Source organism: Leguminivora glycinivorella, chromosome 5, assembly GCF_023078275.1.
Source record: "Leguminivora glycinivorella isolate SPB_JAAS2020 chromosome 5, LegGlyc_1.1, whole genome shotgun sequence".
NCBI classification, from domain to species: Eukaryota; Metazoa; Arthropoda; class Insecta; order Lepidoptera; family Tortricidae; genus Leguminivora; species Leguminivora glycinivorella.
The window spans coordinates 6,693,400-6,712,659 of NC_062975.1; the positions used below are offsets into that span (position 1 = coordinate 6,693,400).

At 36.9% G+C, this 19,260-nt stretch overlaps 2 protein-coding genes and 1 pseudogene across 2 annotated transcripts in view; 1 reads left to right on the top strand and 2 right to left on the bottom strand.

Moving 5' to 3' along the window:
- The first annotated feature begins 311 nt into the window (after positions 1-311).
- On the top strand, positions 312-1,490 carry LOC125226268 (DNA polymerase epsilon subunit 4). The gene is made up of 2 exons (XM_048130198.1): positions 312-711; positions 1,245-1,490. Exons 1-2 carry the CDS (start codon positions 406-408, stop codon positions 1,383-1,385), a joined length of 447 nt encoding a protein of 148 aa, XP_047986155.1. The 5' UTR covers positions 312-405; the 3' UTR covers positions 1,386-1,490.
- On the bottom strand, positions 1,489-15,766 carry LOC125226257 (annotated as a pseudogene).
- Positions 15,767-16,422: 656 nt separating this feature from the next.
- The window catches only part of LOC125226256 (5'-3' exoribonuclease 1), a 32,805-nt gene continuing 29,967 nt past the window's right edge, over positions 16,423-19,260 (bottom strand). Inside the window, 1 exon segment of the mRNA XM_048130184.1 lies at positions 16,423-18,386. Within this exon segment, the coding sequence (XP_047986141.1) occupies positions 18,260-18,386 (127 nt within the window). The 3' untranslated portion in view covers positions 16,423-18,259.

The following is a 19,260-nucleotide window of genomic DNA, read 5'->3' on the forward strand; positions in this document are numbered from 1 at the left end:
ATGACCGAGAATAGTAAACCCAGAGATAAGTTAAAACAACGTAACAAACAACTAATTGGGGAAGCATATTGAGAAACCATCGACCAATGAACTGACGTCCCTTTTCTGGCTCTATACCTACACACAAATTTTGTAACAATTGAAGATAGTCGCTTTTTTCTGCTGATGGAAACGGCTTGGGTTTGACAGACTATACATGCTTTGTGTGCAAGCACAAGTTAAGTGAATGTTGCCAACTTCAAAATTTAATTATTTACCATAGGCAAGTACGTAGCTGTCAATGTCAGCTGTCAGTGTCAAAACTGTCAAAGCCCTGGCTCTGGTGTATAATAGCGCGCGGTTATTGTTTTCTTGTGTTTTTACTGTAAATTTATTACAATTATTCGTGTAAATTTATAAATAACAATGACCGAAAGCGAGCATTATACGGATATCGACATATCAGACGTTATCGACGACACAGAACAGTATGCGGACACTGAACAATACATCGATACTGAAATAAACTCCGAACCCATCGAAAGTGAGATTCTTCAAGAATCCGAGCTAGTCAGATCTGAAGAACATGTAGAAAAAAAGCCTCAGAGTGCAAAGAGCGAGGTGGTGAAGGCTACGAGATTACCTATAGCGAGGATTAAGAATATTATGAAGCAAGACCCTGACGTGAGCGTCATCAGTGCTGATGCTGCGTTCTTAGTTACGAAAGCAACGGTAAGAGATTGTTTATTTTTTTAGATACATATATCTATCGGGATATAATCTAGCCTACTTTGTCTATGGAAAATTACATATTTTACAGCATACTAAATCGTAGACACAAGTTTGTCTTGGCTAAATTAGTGAAAGGTGGCTGTGAAACATAGAACTTCTTGACAAGCTATTGTTGATCTGTGTAAGGTGTTGATACAAGTAAACAAGGCATTACTACCAGGGGTATTTACCCTATGGCCAACTGGGCCATGACCTGGTGTGGTTGGCTGCTTCTGGGGCAGCACTGCAGGGTTTTCCTTATTTTAAGTGTTTTTTTGCCACATCATCGGGCAGCAAAGCTAGCTAACAGTGTCTGTGTCAATGACCTGTGGCTACCTTTTCCAACAGCACTTTTTGTTAACACATTCAATGCGGTAGGGGGACCAAAAACCTCTTACAAAGTATGGATAATTGCAAGTTAAGCTAATTGCTGCAGCAAAGGTGTTAATTTTGATACCTATCATGTTTTTTGAAAATGTTTTCTTTTGTTACAGGAATTATTTCTAGAAACAATAGTCAAAGAAACATACAACACATCAACTAAGAAGAAAAAGATAATTAATAAGAAGGACTTAGACTATGTTATAAATATGGTAGACTGTTTGTGTTTCTTAGAGGGTGCTATGGATTTCTAATACCAATGATAACTAATGTAAACTGTACCTTACGAGGAAAGTAAAAATAGGATTAAGTAATTGTTAAAACTAATTAAGGATTAAATTAAATCAAACTACAAACTATTTGCTATAATTTTAATACCATACTATCACAATTCTGAACATAATTTTGGTTTCTAAAATTATTGTCTCACATTTTACGGAAATTGGAAATAGTAGTTGATTGTTTATACAAGGATGTGTGGTACCCAGATGAGAGACTGGAGAGCTATGGCACTGTGAGGGGACACTGTGAATCTTGATTTGATCACCTTTTGTCTGTGAAACATACAACACAAAGTTAAAATTGAAATTTGTACATTTACATCTATTACTTAATATTACATGTTGTGTTATTAATTAGCCAACTTTGAATAAATAATAATGTTAAATTGGTAAATATCAGCAGTTCTCGAAAAGTTTGTACAAAAATTAAGGGAAAAGTTAAATTTGTTTTTATTAATTCCTATTTTGTTACCAAGATTTTGTTGATGAATTGAGATTTTATTAAGTTTTATTTCGTCATTAAGGTTCTCTAGTATCTATATTTTCTTAATTATAACAATTATCCTGTATATATCTTACGAAAGTCGAATTATATTACTAAATGTTGGTAACAAAATAGGATCAATTAAAATTTGCTGACGTGGCATTGTACAAAGTTGACGGGAATTGCTGATATATCATTTATGAAGAGCATTTTAGTATGTTGACAATTTCTGACTCAAAACATGGGCGAGCTTGCTTCATTGTAGGCCACATCTTCGCTTCAGCTAGTCTGTGTCCATGAGTAAGCCCATTTATAATTTAAAACAAAAAACTGCCATGGGTTGCAATGACATTTTTGTGACATGTAAGCCTAATCTTAAAACAAAAGCTTGGCTAACCTATTCTTTAGACAAAATCTTATTTAAAGCAAGAACCATACCCTTTCTGCAGCTTGCTGTTCACTCCTGAAGCCTTGACCTCCAGCAGTGACGGCAGCAGTCTGATAGATGAAAGGTCCACATCTTGCTCCTCATCAGACAGGTTCACCACACCGACTACTGCACGGGAGCCTGGCTTCAGTCTGAAAGAAAAGTAAGATTAGAAAACTCGGTTAGACAAGACACAGAACATGCAATAAGTTTATTTGTGACCAAAGAGGAGATAGTATTATAGAGAGTTACTATCAAAGTAAAATGTGTAATCACAGTGCATAGACTGCCATCTCTCAACACAAGCTTGTTAGCTTGATATGTGTTCAAATGTCAAATATTAATATTAGCGCCATCTAGCCGAGCGTTCCCCAAAGGTGTCACGCCATCTAGGCCACCGTACCTTTTTCTCTATGGCTTTGAGGTACGTTTTTTTCTTAGATCTTATCCGTCTATACGGAGTTATATATGTCTTTGTTTGTGACATTATCTGAGTAAAGGGACCTTATTGTCGATGGCGCTTACGGCGTTATGAGCGATGTTCGTGTACAAATACGACGCCGCGGGACTTAAGCGCCATCGACACTTATTGTCCCTTTACCCAGATAATGTTATATTTATAAGTCAAACTCGCTTATCCCATGCGATGCACATATAGAAAAAACTACGTGCTTCTGATGTCTTATCCTGTTCTGGAATTTAGAGGTTCTTATATATTTTAAAGAATCCCTCTTTAAATACCTCATTTGTGTTAATTACAAGGTGCAAATTGAATAAGAATTACCTGGCAACAACCAGCACGTCTTCGTTGAGCGCACGAGTCTCGAGGTCTCCTGAGCGCACCGCTGGGGTCTTCTTCAGAGCTACCACGTCCTTGTAGAACTGTCAAACGAGAGGTTATTTATATTATTCGGACTTGAGTAAGTATCCAGACCGCTGCTTAGGACTATTGTCACACAGTTATGCAATTGAATGTACATACATACAATCACGCCTGTTTCCCATGAAGGGGTAGGCAGAGCATATAAAACTACTCAAGTTTCAGTGCCACTCTTGGCAAAATAAGGGGTTGAAAGAAAACGAAACTGTGACATTGCAGTGATAGGTTGCCAGCCTCTCGCCTACGCCACAATTTAACCCATATCCCACAGGAAGAAAGGGGGTGGTGAAATTCTTAACCCGTCACCACACGTGCAATTGAAAGTGTTGACTAAAAATAAGCATTCTTACCTTATAATGGCTCTTTGGTGCTCTCATCTCTCTCTCCAAATTAACTTCTCTATAGTTGCCAGCGATAGGCAACCAAGTCTTGCCATGAGTGTCGGAGAACCCTGCATTCCTTCTTCCGTTCCAGTGGTACGGGGTTCGGTTGGGGTCCCGAGAGTGGCTGGCATAGTTGACGGGGTCTTCGGTGTTGCAGGCCTGCGGGTCGACTGTGTCCTCCCATGATATGTAGCCATCGGTCATACCAAGTTCTTCGCCCTAGATTTATGAATACTTTTAAAATTAGAAGGTAGAAAGTTGCTCAACGAAAATGAGCCAAGCTAAGGAATACGGAATATACGGATGCGTGATGTAGTGCAAAAACATTGTAAACGCAGTTTTCACTTAATTATAAGTATACAGGGTGTCCCATGAATAAATGTCAAAGGGATACCTACGGGAAGTATCATGACCCCAGTAAAAGTTGCACGGTTACCCAGTTATTGACAGATTAAGTTTCCTCATACATTCTGAGCGTTTGAAACAATGGCAGCCTGGCAAAAAAGGGTTGAAAATAATAGAGGCACCATCTAAGATGTAAACCGTTTCGTTTTGCATGTGCCAACTATTGAGTCACTGTTGTATGAAAAAAGGAAGTGTTGCTATGATAAAAAAAATTGTTCCATTTTTACTCTTTTTGAATGTGTGATTTCATGAATATTTAAGTGTTTTCGTACCTGGTAGGTGAGTGTGACTCCCGGCAGGATCAGCGCGAGCAGGTTCATAGCGTCGATGCGATCTATGCCCTGACGGTTGGCTACACGGCTCTGGTCGTGATTCCCATTCTGAAAGAACAATTCATTTTCTTAAGAACTAAAAGGTTTTCTACACAATTTGAATACTTAGATGAGACAAAGTCGTTGGCATCATGGCAAATAATTCTTCGGAGCACAGTTAAACAATGGGTTCCAACGATAAAACAAATGGGCACAAGAAGGAGAGTTTCCGACCGCAAGGCACTAACCTTGACAACCTTGTCACTTGGTAGATGTTCCACCAATTCGCGAGAACCACTTTGCTTATACTCACTGCCAAGGAGTGGAATCACTCATCGGCGTCAAGTACCTAAGCCCATTTATAATAATTTAAAAAACCGGCCAAGAGCGTGTCGGGCCACGCTCAGTGTAGGGTTCCGTAGTTTTCCGTATTTTTCTCATAAACTAATGAACCTATCAAGTTCAAAACAATTTTCCTAGAAAGTTTTTATAAAGTTCTACTTTTGTGATTTTTTTCATATTTTTTAAACATATGGTTCAAAAGTTAGAGGGCCCCCCCTTTTTTTTCCTTTAGGAGCGATTATTTCCGAAAATATTAATATTATCAAAAAACGATCTTAGTAAACCCTTATTCATTTTTAAATACCTATACAACAATATATCACATGTTGGGGTTGGAATGAAAAAAAATATTAGCCCCCACTGTACATGTAGGGGGGGTACCCTAATAAAACATTTTTTTCCATTTTTTATTTTTGCACTTTGTTGGCGGGATTGATAAAGGTTGAACACGCCAAAATTGAGGCATATAAATTCATTTACTGCTTCGTTAAAATTAAAGGTATAGGAAATGTTTTGATGCCATATAAATTGTAAAAAAGCATAGTTTTTAAATATATCAGTAACTTTTGTGAAAAAATTATATATGTAGCGATATCGAACAGGCAACTGAAACAATGCGAACTTATTTGGCACGAAAACACGCAAAATCCAACGCTCAGCTACAGGGATGTGGGTAAAAAATTAAAATTTCCACAATCCACTGTTTGTTCCGTATTGAAGAGGTTTTGGGAACGCTTAACTTTAGAACGAAAGCCAGGAAATGGTGGATTGCAGGGTATAAAGGATAAAAAAAAGGAGGAACGCATCTTAAGGATATTTGCTTCAAATTGTATGATATCACCTCGTGACGTGGCTAATAAGTGAAGATGTCCCAATCGTATGTTCAAAAGGTGAAACGTAGAGCAGGGCTAAGAAATTTTAAAGCACAAAACGGCACCAGATCGGAATGCAAGACAGAATTCAATAGCAAAAACTCGATCGAGAAAATATACGAAAATTTACTAACAAAATTTGACTGCGTTCTGGTGGACGGCGAAACTTACATAAAATCCGAATTCTAACAAATCCTTGGCCAAGAGTTTTATACTAGTAAAAATAGCACAGAGGCTCCCAAAGCCTGATAAATAAAAAACCGGCCAAGAGCGTGTCGGGCCACGCTCAGTGTAGGGTTCCGTAGTTTTCCGTATTTTTCTCAAAAACTACTAAATCTATCAAGTTCAAAACAATTTTTCTAGAAATTCTTTATAAAGTTATACTTTTGTGATTTTTTTCATATTTTTTAATCATGTGGTTCAAAAGTTAGAGGGGGGGGACGCACTTTTTTTTCCTTTAGGAGCGATTATTTCCGAAAATATTAATATTATCCAAAAACGATCTTAGTAAACCCTTATTAATTTTTAAATACCTATCCAACAATATATCACACGTAGGGGTTGGAATGAAAAAAAAATATCAGCCCCCACTTTACATGTAGGGGGAGTACCCTAATAAAACATTTTTTTCCATTTTTTATTTTTGCACTTTGTTGGCGTGATTGATATACATATTGGTACCAAATTTCAGCTTTCTAGTGCTAACGGTTACTGAGATTATCCGCGGACGGACGGACGGACGGACGGACGGACAGACAGACATGGCGAAACTATAAGGGTTCCTAGTTGACTACGGAACCCTAAAAAAGATTTAAGTTTCCAAAAAAAAACCTAGTTTAGCAGGCAATTTGCAGTTGCGGGAAAAGAAGCAGCTCTTTTGTCACTACCGGAACAATAAACGGCAGCATCTATCAAAAAGAGTGCTTACAAGAGCGGTTGCTTCCGTTTTTTAAGAAACACCACTCCCGACCTTTATTTTGGCCAGACCTTGCCAGGTATTACTACGCAAAACCTATCATGGAGTGGTACAAAGCAAATGGAGTAGCCGTGGTACAGAAATATAGCTATACACTAAATTGTCTAGAACTCCGGCCCATCAAGGAGTATTGGAGTATAATGAAAGGATTTCTTAAAATGAGAGGCGGGGAGGTTAATTCCGTGGCGGAGCTGCGAAAACTGTGGACCTGGCGACAAAGAGGTATCCTGACGTGATGGTGCAGACTCATATGAGTCGTGTTCGACGAAAAGTACGGTCCATGGCTTATTCGTCAAGAAACCTTGACTAATTATGATTTGCATTTAAAATACATTAAATTTGCTCATAGTTAAATCACACAACTTTTATTTATTTATTATACATTTTTTATAATAAACATTTATGTGTGCCCCACTTTTGGCGTGTTCAACCTTTATACATATTGGTACCAAATTTCAGCTTTCTAGTGTTAACGGTTACTGAGATTATCCGCGGACGGACGGACAGACAGACATGGCGAAACTATAAGGGTTCCTAGTTGACTACGGAACCCTAAAAAGTGCTTCAGCCCAAGGGTCTTAGTAGTCCTGCTAGACTATATGTCTATGGGCTCGTATCTTCTTAGTAGTTTGTGATGGGTTCTAGCTGATCCCATTTCCCCAAAAGGCATTCGCATTAAATTGTATAGAAATACTTACCACCCAGTTAGCAGGCTGTCCCGCCGGCATGTATGTCATCCATTTATCAATGACCACTTTAATGTCCTTAGCGTTAGAAGTATTCTTGACATCGCCCAGGAAACTGAAGTTGAAGGGGATAGAACCGTTTCTCTTGCCGTCGCCGTAATACCTATAAATATAGACAATATATAAAACTTATTAGCTACCTGTGTGGGTAGCCGAATGCACAAACGCTTCACGAAACACTCAAGAGTCGTGAGCGAATCGTGAACGAAGCGTGATCGAATCGTGAACGAAGCGTGATCGAATCGTGAAGCGTTTGGGCATTCGACTACGTACACTGAACTATAAAATCACATTAAACTGCTAGAGTATTGCAATGTGATCATGAGTAATACTAATGCAGTAATTTAAACTTCGCTCTACGATATATAACAGTTACGACTACATAAACAGTGTTACCTCAGCATCAGGTTCAGGTCTGCGTACGCCTCGGTCATCATAATCTTGTACTCGCCATCATTGTAGAAGTACTCGTTGAGTACGTCACGCCAGTCGTACACTACAGAATACGTTTCATCTTGGTTCTGTGTGTAGATGTGGTTTAGGTAACCGTAGTCGTCTGACCGGAGTTAGGGTCGCCTGTAAATTAGAAGAAAAATTCTTTGATTACTCTAATGTAAGTTGTATGTCATAAGACTCATAAGAAAATTTTTATACAAAACTAAACAGAACTAACACCGATACCTATGTAAATACCTATTGAAAGTTACGAAGCACCCTTTTTATCTCAGCCAAAAAAAGGGACGAATAGTTAATGTCCTTACCCTCATTTTCGCCGCCGCCGATGCTGTTTGTGCCTAGCTTACTTAAATAATATGAGTTACTGTCTCTCTCTGTTAGTCAAAGATACCCAGACAGAATTTTCAAAGCATATTGCTGTATTTTATATTGAAGTTATGTGTATTACTGAACATTGGTTGAAACAAGAACAGTTGATATTTGATTATGTTAATTTTAAATTAGCTAGTTTTTTTGCCAGAAAATCTGCTGCTCATGGTGGCTCCCTTATTATTGTTAAAAATTGTATGAAGTGTAAAGAGCGCAAAGATGTTGTAAAATATTCCATAGAAAGAACTATAGAAATTTCATGTGTTGAATTAGACAGATATATTATTGTATGTGTTTATAGACCACCATCAGCTGACTTCAGCATATTTGAATCTACAATGGAAAATGTTCTGAATTTAGTATGCAAGGGCCAAAAACATGTTATTGTATGTGGAGATTTTAATGTTAACTTGCTCGAGTCATCTAGTAATACTGTTAAAATGTTCTGTTTGTTTAAATCATTTAATTTATTTAATTTATTTCTTGAACCTACCCGGGTAGGTGTGACTAGTGCAACATGCCTAGATAATATTTTTTGTAACTGTGAATGTATAGATAAGAAATTATTTAACTGTTTTCATTCCGATCACAGCGGCCAAAGGGCAGCTTTCTTAAACGTTATTCATGATACTCCACAAACAATAACATATAGACCCATTACTGGATCTCGCTTGGAATCATTCAAAAATGAAATTCTACATAGTTTGTCTATAATACCATTTTCGCATTATGACTGTAATCATTTGTATCAAGATGTTTTCAATGTAATTCTTAATCAATTTAATAACAATTTCAAAGAGAAATCTATTAGTGGGTCAAAAGTTAAAACAAAGTTTAGTGAATGGGCTACTGTAGGTATTCACAAAAGTAGAAAAAGACTTTATGAACTTTATGGTGAGAGAGAGCTGAACAAGAATTCAGAATTCCTGGACTATGTAAGAAACTACTCAAGAATCTTCAAGAAAGTGTGTTTAACTGCCAAGAAAAACTTTATTAGTTCTAAATTGAAAGTGTCGGACAACAAAGTGAAAACAACTTGGAGTATTATAAATAAAGAAGCTGGTAAATGTAAATCACGCGATTGTCAAGTCAACATTGTATCAGATAATCAACAAATAGTGTCGAACAGCGATGTTGCCTCGGCATTCGAAGATTATTTCTCAAATATAGCCGTTAACACCACAAAATGTTTACATTCTTCTGCGGCTCAAGCCCATTCATTACTTTGTGCTAATGTTAAGAAATGTAATAATTCATTTGAATTTAGTCAAGTAGACTCTGTAAATATTGTTAAAACATTCAAGTCACTCAATTTAAAGAAAACGGAAGACTTATGGGGAACATCAGTTAAAGTAATTAGTCATGTCATAGATATAATAGCACCTTACTTGGCCGTAATATATAATATTTCAATTTCACAAGGCACCTTTCCAGATCTTATGAAATGTAGCAAAGTCATACCGCTTTTAAATCGGGTGATTCGAGTGATATAACCAATTTCCGTCCCATATCAATACTTCCTGTACTAAGTAAAGTCTTTGAGAAGCTAATGTTAAATGATCTACTGGGACACTTCAACAGACATAGATTACTTACAAGCAAACAGTTCGGTTTCACAAGGGGCCGTTCCACGACCGATGCTGCTTCGGTACTCATTAAACATATATATAATTTTTGGGAAAATTCTTGTGATGCAATTGGCATATTTTGTGATCTTTCAAAAGCCTTTGATTGTGTGGATCATGGAACGCTCATTTTGAAATTAGAACATTATGGTTTGTCTATAAATGCCCTAAACTTTATGTCTTCTTACCTTAGCAATAGAACACAAACAGTAGTTGTTAACAAAACTCGCTCTAGCGGGACTGTAGTCCAATTAGGAGTGCCACAAGGCTCAATTTTAGGTCCATTCCTGTTTTTGGTTTATATAAATGATTTGCCATGTATAGTGAAAAACTTTTGTGAAATAGTACTTTTTGCTGATGATACATCACTGCTTTTTAATGTTGACCGAAAATCTACGGATTACAATGTAATTAATAGCACGTTAGCTGATGTACTGCAGTGGTTTACTGTCAACAATTTACTTCTTAATTCTAAGAAAACCAAATGTATTCGATTTTCTCTGCCGAATGTTAAACCAATCGATACAAAAATACTTTTGAATGATGAATGCTTAGAGATGGTAGATACAACACTGTTTCTTGGTTTAACATTGGACAAAAATCTACAATGGAGTCCTCATATAAAGAAACTAGCAAGCAAATTAAGTTCAGCCGCATACGCCGTTAGGAGAATCAGGCAACTGACTAATGTTGAGACAGCTCGCCTAGTGTATCATAGTTATTTTCACAGTGTAATGTCATACGGTATTCTGGTTTGGGGCAAAGCAGCTGACATACAGACTATCTTTGTATTACAAAAGAGAGCCATTCGTTCTATTTACAACTTAGGAACACGTGAATCAGTAAGAGAACTCTTCAAAGAAATTAATATCTTAACTGTAGCTTCCCAATACATTTATGATAGTATAATTTATGTTGTTAAGAATTTAGACTGTTTCACTAAGAATTCTGATATCCATAATTATAACACTAGAAACAAAAATAAGCTTGCCATAAAGAAGTTTCGTGTCCGTAAAGTACAGAAGTCATTTGTTGGGCAATGCATTCATTTTTATAATAAGTTACCTGACACTGCTTTGAGATTACCCCTCCCAGCTCTTAAGAACTACTTAAAAAAATCATTGATGTTAAAGGCTTATTACAGAGTCGAGGACTATTTGACAGACAAACATGCATGGCCCGAACCAGAAACTACAAAAAACGAATAGCAATTAAAATAATTGTATTATGTATAGAGGACACAGTTCAGATAAGAAAGCACATCAAATATTTTATATTTTATGTTGTGTAGGTAAATTACATATTTAATGATATTGAGATTCATATTATCTTTTTCTTCTATGACAATTTGATATGTTTTCTCTGAAGAAGAACGACGTATTATTAAGCAATAATATAATTTATTGAAATTGATTTCCATAGAGTACCTAGTCTGTTCATATTCTTTGATGAATACTTTTGCATGTTAAATTGTATGTTGTTATTTAATGCATGTTAATTATAAGATGTAATGTTTTGAAAAGAAGTTGCCCGCCGAGTTTCTTGCCGGTCCCATAGTGGATACCCCCCTCCCAACTGAGGGGGGACTGAAATCTTCTCGAGGCTGAGGCGTAGGGTTAGAGCCGGCGTAGCTTTATTTGACGTTCATATGCGCATTGTAATATGCCTACTTGAAAAATAAATATTTCATTTTCATTCATTTCATTTTCATTTTCATTTTCATTACCTCACCTGAAAGAGGTTCGTCAGGGTACTGTCCGCCGAAATTAGCCGGGTCTACTTCATACATCATGTTCACAGCGTCCACACGGAACCCGGAGACGCCCTTGTCGAGCCAGAAGCGAAGCACATCCTGTACACAATATCATTAGGTAAGAAGATAATATGAAGGAAACTTGTCAAATATTGTCCTAACGCGTAGTGATCCTACCCACTAAGCCGCGGTCCTGGGTTCGAATCCCAGTAAGGGAATTTATTTGTGTGATGAGCACTGATACTCGTATACGTTCCGGAGACATCATCTATAAAGTTTGTCTTTGACGACCGGTCTGGCCTAGCGCGTAGTGACCCTGCCTGCTACGCCGCGGTCCCGGGTTCGAATCCCGGTAAGGGCATTTATTTGTGTGATGAGCACAGATATTTGTTCCTGAGTCATGGGTGTTTTCTATGTATAAAGTATTTGTATATTATATATATCGTTGTCTGAGTACCTATAAACACAAGCCTTCTTGAGCTTACCGTGGGACTCAGTCAATCTGTGTAAGAATGTCCTGTAATATTTATTTATTGTTGCAGATTCACGAGACACTTTAGTGAGTCTTATCTAAACAAACAGGCGCCTCCGCCAGATCTGACCAGCATAAGAACCCATAAAAAGGTTTACCCAAAGACCTTTACAGGGGACAGCGAAATCACAATTTTTGCCATGCGAAAAACCTTAACACTGAGACAGAAAGGCGATCGTATCAGACTAGCGAAAACGGTCCACATGAGAGGGTATTGTTTGGGCTGGTGTCTCTCTCGCACGTGTGGCCAGTGTTAATGAGGTTACCATAGTAGTAGTATTTTATCTGTATATTACCTGACTTTATAACTTCTTATATTATTTTAGTGTTATATTTAGACTGGGGTTTCGATATATTTTAAGGAATTGGCAAATAATTACAATGTAATTATTTTGATGCCAATAAATCAAAGATTTGCTTAATTAAAAAAAACCTTCAATTGGGTATTAGAAAATTAGTAGTAACTAGTAGTGACTTTGAATATTGACTGGTATCCCCAATTTATGACAGTGATCACGTCACTGAACAAACAAATAAAAATCTTTGAATAATGTTGACATTGTCAGTAGATAAGTGCGAGAGGGACACCAGCCCAAACAATGCCCTCTCACTCTAGTCTAGCTACTACTCAATCTCTACTCAATCTAGCTTAATATCTCTAATTCTATGGGTTTACCTACTAACAATCTGTTAGAGTATTTAACTACCTTCATCTCCTCTCGGACCTTGTGGTCGCGGTAGTTAAGATCAGGCTGGCCGACCACGAACTGATGCAAGTAGAACTGCTGGCGATCTTCGTTGTACTCCCAGGCGCTCTTGCGGAACACACTGATCTGTAGAATTAAATAGAGTAATGTAATCATTTGTGACAGAAGTAAGAGTAGGCCAGAGCTGCTCATATACATATTTATTGTATTTGTGTATGTTTATTTTATAATAGTAGGTATCGACTTGTATTTAATCATTACAATCTCATACTGGCTCTGTAATATTGTGCACCAAACTAACTATCTCTGTTTTGCCCAATGGTTGACTGGTAGAGAATGCCTTAAGGCGTTAAGTCCGCCATTTGTACTTTTTATTGATAATTTGTGCAATAAAGTTTAAATAAATAAATAAATAAATATACGTAAGGTGCCGTAGCTGCAAAGGGAAGATTTTTGAACACGTGGACTATTTAAGTCAATTACATATTTAAAAGGCCAGATGTAGTAATCGTCATGACCGTCCTTTCGCATGCAGGATTTGACGAACCATTCGCTCTCATTCACTGAGAGAAAATACAACCAGTTTTCATGTTCGTTCAACAAGTTTTTTGGTTAAAATAGCGCCTACAGATGGTTCAAACAATCTTGTCATTTGAATCCCAATATATTTGAATCAACAAGTCGATTTTATAAAAACAACTGACACATATTGTTTTAAACATACGTTTGATTTCAAACGGATAAACGAACCAACTTGTTAAATTCACAATGCAAATTTCTCCAGTGTTCCCTGTGTGGTTCGACACCTAGTCAAAGACTACTTTTATAATAACTACATAACAAAAGAAGTACAAACCTAGTTATTAGGAGGCAGCGGGTCATCAGAATCCTCAGGGTTCGGCCTGCCATCAGCCCAGATGTAGTAATCGTCATAGCCTCGCTTGCAGGATTTGACGAACCATTCGCTCTCATTCCCTGTATGGTTCAGCAGGTAGTCAAAGACTACTCTTTATAATAACTACATAACAAAAGAAGTACAAACCCAGTTATTAGGAGGCAGCGGGTGATCAGGATCCTCAGGGTTCGGTCTGCCATCAGCCCAGATGTAGTAATCGTCATACCCGTCCTCTCGCTTGCAGGATTTGACGAACCATTCGCTCTCATTCCCTGTGTGGTTCGGCACATAGTCTAGGACTACTTTTATGCCTGAAAAGGTCAAAGGTCAGATTTAATGGTAGGCAATTTTATTAAAAGGGGTTTTTGCAAATGATTGGGCAATTTAATACGCCACCTGACCGAAAAAAGAACAAAACACTTAATTACTTTACTAAGTATTTTGTTACGAGGAAATTCAGTATAGGTAATATTTTTAGAGTAGGTACCTAAGTAATGGTGGTTGATAAGGAACGAAGCGCTACAAAAAATACCTTTTTGGAACGCCAATTTAATACGCCACCTGACAAGAACAAAACACTTAATTACTTTACTAAGTATTTTGTTACGATGAAATTCAGTATAGGTAATATTTTTAGAGTAGGTACCTAAAAGTAATGGTGGTTGATAAGGAACGAAGCGCTACAAAAAATACCTTTTTGGAACGGAACCCTAAAATACATGATATCCCTTTGTTTATACAATGCCTACATTTACAAATTTTATAATAGAGAAGTTTGTTCAGCAAAACGATATGTACCGGAAAACGCTGTTTAACTTAACGATGCGACACTTTAAAATGAGGTTATTTTACCCGCTGGACTATTTGATGGCATTTTCTAACCTTGACTGGCGATTATTATCTGTTCCTTTATATTATAGCAACCTTGGCTTTGAAGATGTAAAATGACAAGAGTGTATCGACTTGCCTTGCCTTATAGGTACAGTCAACCAATTGGAACCCTAGGCCACTGTAGTCATAGTGACGTTATAAATCAGATTGTAAAAGAAATCTCTTACTGCTTGTCATTTTGACATGGTTGTAGAGTGGTCTAGGGTTCCAGTTGGTTGACTGTACCTACCTACCTAAGTACGAATTTGTCGGAGTCTTTCGTCGAATATTAAGGGAAATTGTACACAGATTCCTACAGAGGCTTTCCCGATGGTAGGTACATCGGATTTAAAACCATTGGCTCAACGCGCTTGTAACACCTCTGGAGTTGCAGGAGTCCATAAGCTAGGTGCTGTTCTTCTTCTTCTCGTGTCGATAGTTTCTTTTTTTATATTAAGCGGGACCAATAAGCTACTGTTAATCACGAGCGGGTTATGTGCTTGTTTACCACATGGGTACCTAGCATGGGTGCTATATAGCCGTGCTCAGACTGAAGAAAACTACCTATATAAGTACTTCTAGGGACTAGACTTGCCTAGCTTCTTAGCCTCAGCCATGAGGTTATCAAAGTCTTCCATGGTACCATACTCTGGCGCGATGGCGCGGTAGTCGGTGATGTCATACCCAAAGTCATACATAGGAGACTTGTAGATCGGTGACAGCCATATTGCGTCCACGCCGGTGTCGGCTAAGTAGTTCAGCTTGGAGGTTATGCCTGGTGGAAAGAAAACATAAAAAATGTAAGGGACATATCGTAACAGTAACTCAAATCAACTCTTTCATAGGCATAACATAACATTAACTAGATACAGAATAAAAAAATGAAATAATTGTTATCGAATGTCGAAGTCATATATTAAAGGAAAAATGACGGACACCACCAGTGGCGAAGGCCGGATTCGAACCGGCTTCTTTAGCAATCCGGGCTAACGCCATAAACCCCTAGGTAGGCCACCTAGGCAATTGGATTTGTTCCCATAGTTGCGTGTAGATACACAATACATAACGAAACTTACGGCAACCAGTATAACCGTAACCGTTTTGTCTGCGTGACTAAAGCTACTGTCTAATAAAAGATCAAAACATAAACTGGGACTCACCATTTAAATCCCCGATCCCATCTCCATCGCTGTCTTTGAAACTGCGAGGATATATCTGGTAAATCAGGGCCGACTCATGCCAATCAGCATCCGACGCGGCAACCGCCGTTGCCACGGCAACCAGTATAACCGTAACCGTTTTCATCGTGCCTTGTCTGAGGACAGACTAAGTGAGGAGCCTGGCTCGTGGGCCGTTAAATATGCTAGTAAACACTTCATGTTGTTTACCGCGTTCAAGTGTTTCGGTATGGTTTCAATTGTTTCCTAGATTGTGATCGAGATTTGAACTTGATCGAGATTTGTCAAAGTAAAATGTGTAACATTGAGGAACCTGGGTTTAGCTTGTCTATAGTACCTACATCTACCACCGTACATATTCGTAGCAATATAAGTTCTATACGTTTTTCACGAAGTTGAACTCTTAAAATATATTGCTTGAAATTAAACAGCTTTAATAGAATAGAGGAATGTGGCGCATTTTTGAACAATATCTTATATTTTTCACCTGACACATACGCTAGTATGACTAGTCAATAGACCAACATAATATATATATAAGAATAGATTTAGGTTTAGGACAACAGACAAAACAAAATATTAATACATATGTATAAACTTCATATACCCATCACTGTAACATTGTTCCTCTTACCAAAACGAATGCACAAAGAGAAACAATATCCTAATATTTATTCATAAGTTATTGTCTGGGAATTTAAATTTTACACCAATTGCATGGAAACTGCCATAAACATAAACTTGGGCGTCTTTCCTATACGAAACAAACTCATGAGAAAAATTAAGATTAAAACACATATTCAGAATTCCACATTTATTATGATGTCATTTCTTTCAAGAGAACAGTCAATGAAACAGTTTGTAGGCAAACATTTGATTATGATTGCATTGAGATTTCATTTCAGAACGATTGGAGTACACTTAGTTTAACCTGGTCAGAGGAAATATTACATTTATACACAACATTTAACACACCCAAGAAATTGAGCATAAATTATTATCGTGTTTTGTACTTTAATAGAAATAACTATAACATAAATTTTATAAAAATAAAGAATACTCAATATTTTATTAGACTCCGCACGATACCCGTTGATTTTACTTTTTTTTATGTGATAATCACTAATTGTCATAATTTGGTAGAAATATTTTTTTTACGTTATCAATTTTGACTAGGTTGATTAATATTAAAAGTCAATATCTACGTTATTTTACTTTTTATAAACTTGACTTACATGAACGCCGTCCATATTGCTGTTTTTATTTTATTTTAGAATCGGAATCGTGCGGTCTATGGTCTTTCAATATTCCTTTATACTTTTTATCGCATTTATTAAATTGGCAGATAAAGATGTGGTTCAACTGCCACAACAACGCTAAAGAATATTTTACGATAATAAACGTTAACCTTTTCGACGCCGTGTCAAGCAAAAGCACTATCTCTCAGACGCCACGTTACAGAAGTGTCAAAACTGAATTTGAGATTTATCCATATGCTGTATGCAGTCTATGTTGCTCTGTAGTCTACGGCGGATTAATCCGCCCTTCGCATCGAAAAGGTCAAACTTTAAACATTACATGCTGATTAGTGATTACCTTTTTTTTTTACATTATTACGACCGAAGCTGTAACTCAATGTATGATATTCTGCGAGGTTACCACAGATTAAGTTTGAGATGGTGTGGAGCCGTGACCTTGTAAACATATAATCACATATTATGGGGTATATTCCCCAAAACATTTGTGATTCCTCTACGTATTAGGCATCTTAGCTCAAACACAATATAAAATAATAAAAATATATGAACATGTTTTAAAGCTCAGTCGCCTAACGTTAAGAAGTAAGAAAATAACTTATCATACCACAATCTTGCATTGCAATTGATATATGTTTGCATTTTTTTAACGAATATCTGGTATTCTGTAGTAAAACTGAACGACCAGAACGACCTAACACATGTAAATATTTAGATCTTATTAGAAGTAATTAAAGTCCATTTTTTGGTCCTTTATATTAATGGACATCGAGTCACCATACGACAGACACCATAGACAGTTACATATATGATCACAAATATCGTTATCTTAAATACCATTGCAACATACATAGTCATTTATGTCAATATATACACTATGTACAATAGTAATATAACTATATTCAGCTCTTACACCGTTTTGAGTTCATTTACTGAGTACTCATTGATTATTTTTCTGTCATATTTAAAGAACTATCCTGTATTGTTTGTGAATAAATAACTATAATTATGTCTTACACGTACACGGAAAGATATTGCAGGGTCAAGTGGGGTAAAAATAGGACGTTACCAAATGATCTGGCTATACAGTATACACTTATAGGACCAACCGGGATTATTGCATCTGGTGGGGTAAACGAGTATTTTAAAACATTAGAACTATGATAGCCATATAAATTTAAGGTTTGGTGACCATACTTCGAAAGTAGAGGGTTGCAATAGTTTATGATTTTATGAAAGCATAAACAATTTTATACTTATTTATTGTCTTATTTTACCCAACTTGACCCCATGGTTTATTCGCGCAATTAAAAAACTCTACTATTGAGATGGAATTATTTGATGACTTAAATATTAACTGTTAACATTGATTCTGATTCATTAACTATGTACAAAATTGGCAACATTATATTTATAATTAATCCATTTGGAAGGGAAGGTTGGCGGCAACTCTCGGCTTTTTCTTCCTTTGTGGCCGCTTTGATGAGTCCTCTTGTTGCCTGAACGTCTGCACAAACGAATATGTAAATGAGTAAAGAGTAAAGACATTATGACACTTTTAATTAATGAAAAAAAAACTACACCAAACAGTACTAGAATGATATTTCGAAACATATGTACAGTCAACCACACAGTACATAAGAATCAGTAGCAGAAAAACCACATCAAAAGATGTCTACCCGTTTGAGTGCTACGATGCCAATGACAGCAAAATGTTTGCAAATATATTACACGCTCTTTTTGCATCGGGGGCTAATAACATGGAATATCCTATAGGAATGGCGATGGCCATTACTTCCTACCGGGTCGTCCAATAGATTATTCTGGTTAATGTAGCGATATTTTTGTTTTGTTATATTAGCGAGCTCTGACTCCACAGTCAAACTATATAAATAGTTTTGTGGAGCAATATATGTATTTAAAATAATGTTCTTGTACCCACATGTATATTAATTGAATAAATATAATAATAAATATATTATGTGTCTTAAATAACTTTAAGACACTGGGTGATAAAATAAACCACAAATTTACCTGAGAAAAAATATTCTCTAGTATAGTATGTATGGGGGGTTCTGGTATTTCAAATAAAATTACCATCGCGGTCCGTTGCAGACAGAACGACAAAATTCGGTCCGAGGTCAATAAGTGGGGATTACCATGAAGTGCTAAAGCCGTTCAATTTAGGTTGAGAGAGAGGGACGGAGCTACGTAACTGCTATAGCTGTGACCCTTTCTCTCGACATAAACTGAACTTTAGTATTTCATGGTAACCCTCAGGTCGGCGGTCCGGATGCAGACCAAATTTGAGGTGGCGTTTGGTGCTGATGTGTCCATACGAGCATATCAGAAAAGGGAACTTGACTGTTATTAAAATAAAA

What these genes read in the sequence shown, in the direction of transcription:
- LOC125226268 (XM_048130198.1), top strand. Translation starts at nt 406, where the DNA reads ATGACCGAAAGCGAGCATTATACGGATATCGACATATCAGACGTTATC. An exon ending in TCTTAGTTACGAAAGCAACG is followed by an intron (nt 712 to 1,244) that starts GTAAGAGATTGT and finishes CTTTTGTTACAG; the next exon opens with GAATTATTTCTAGAAACAAT.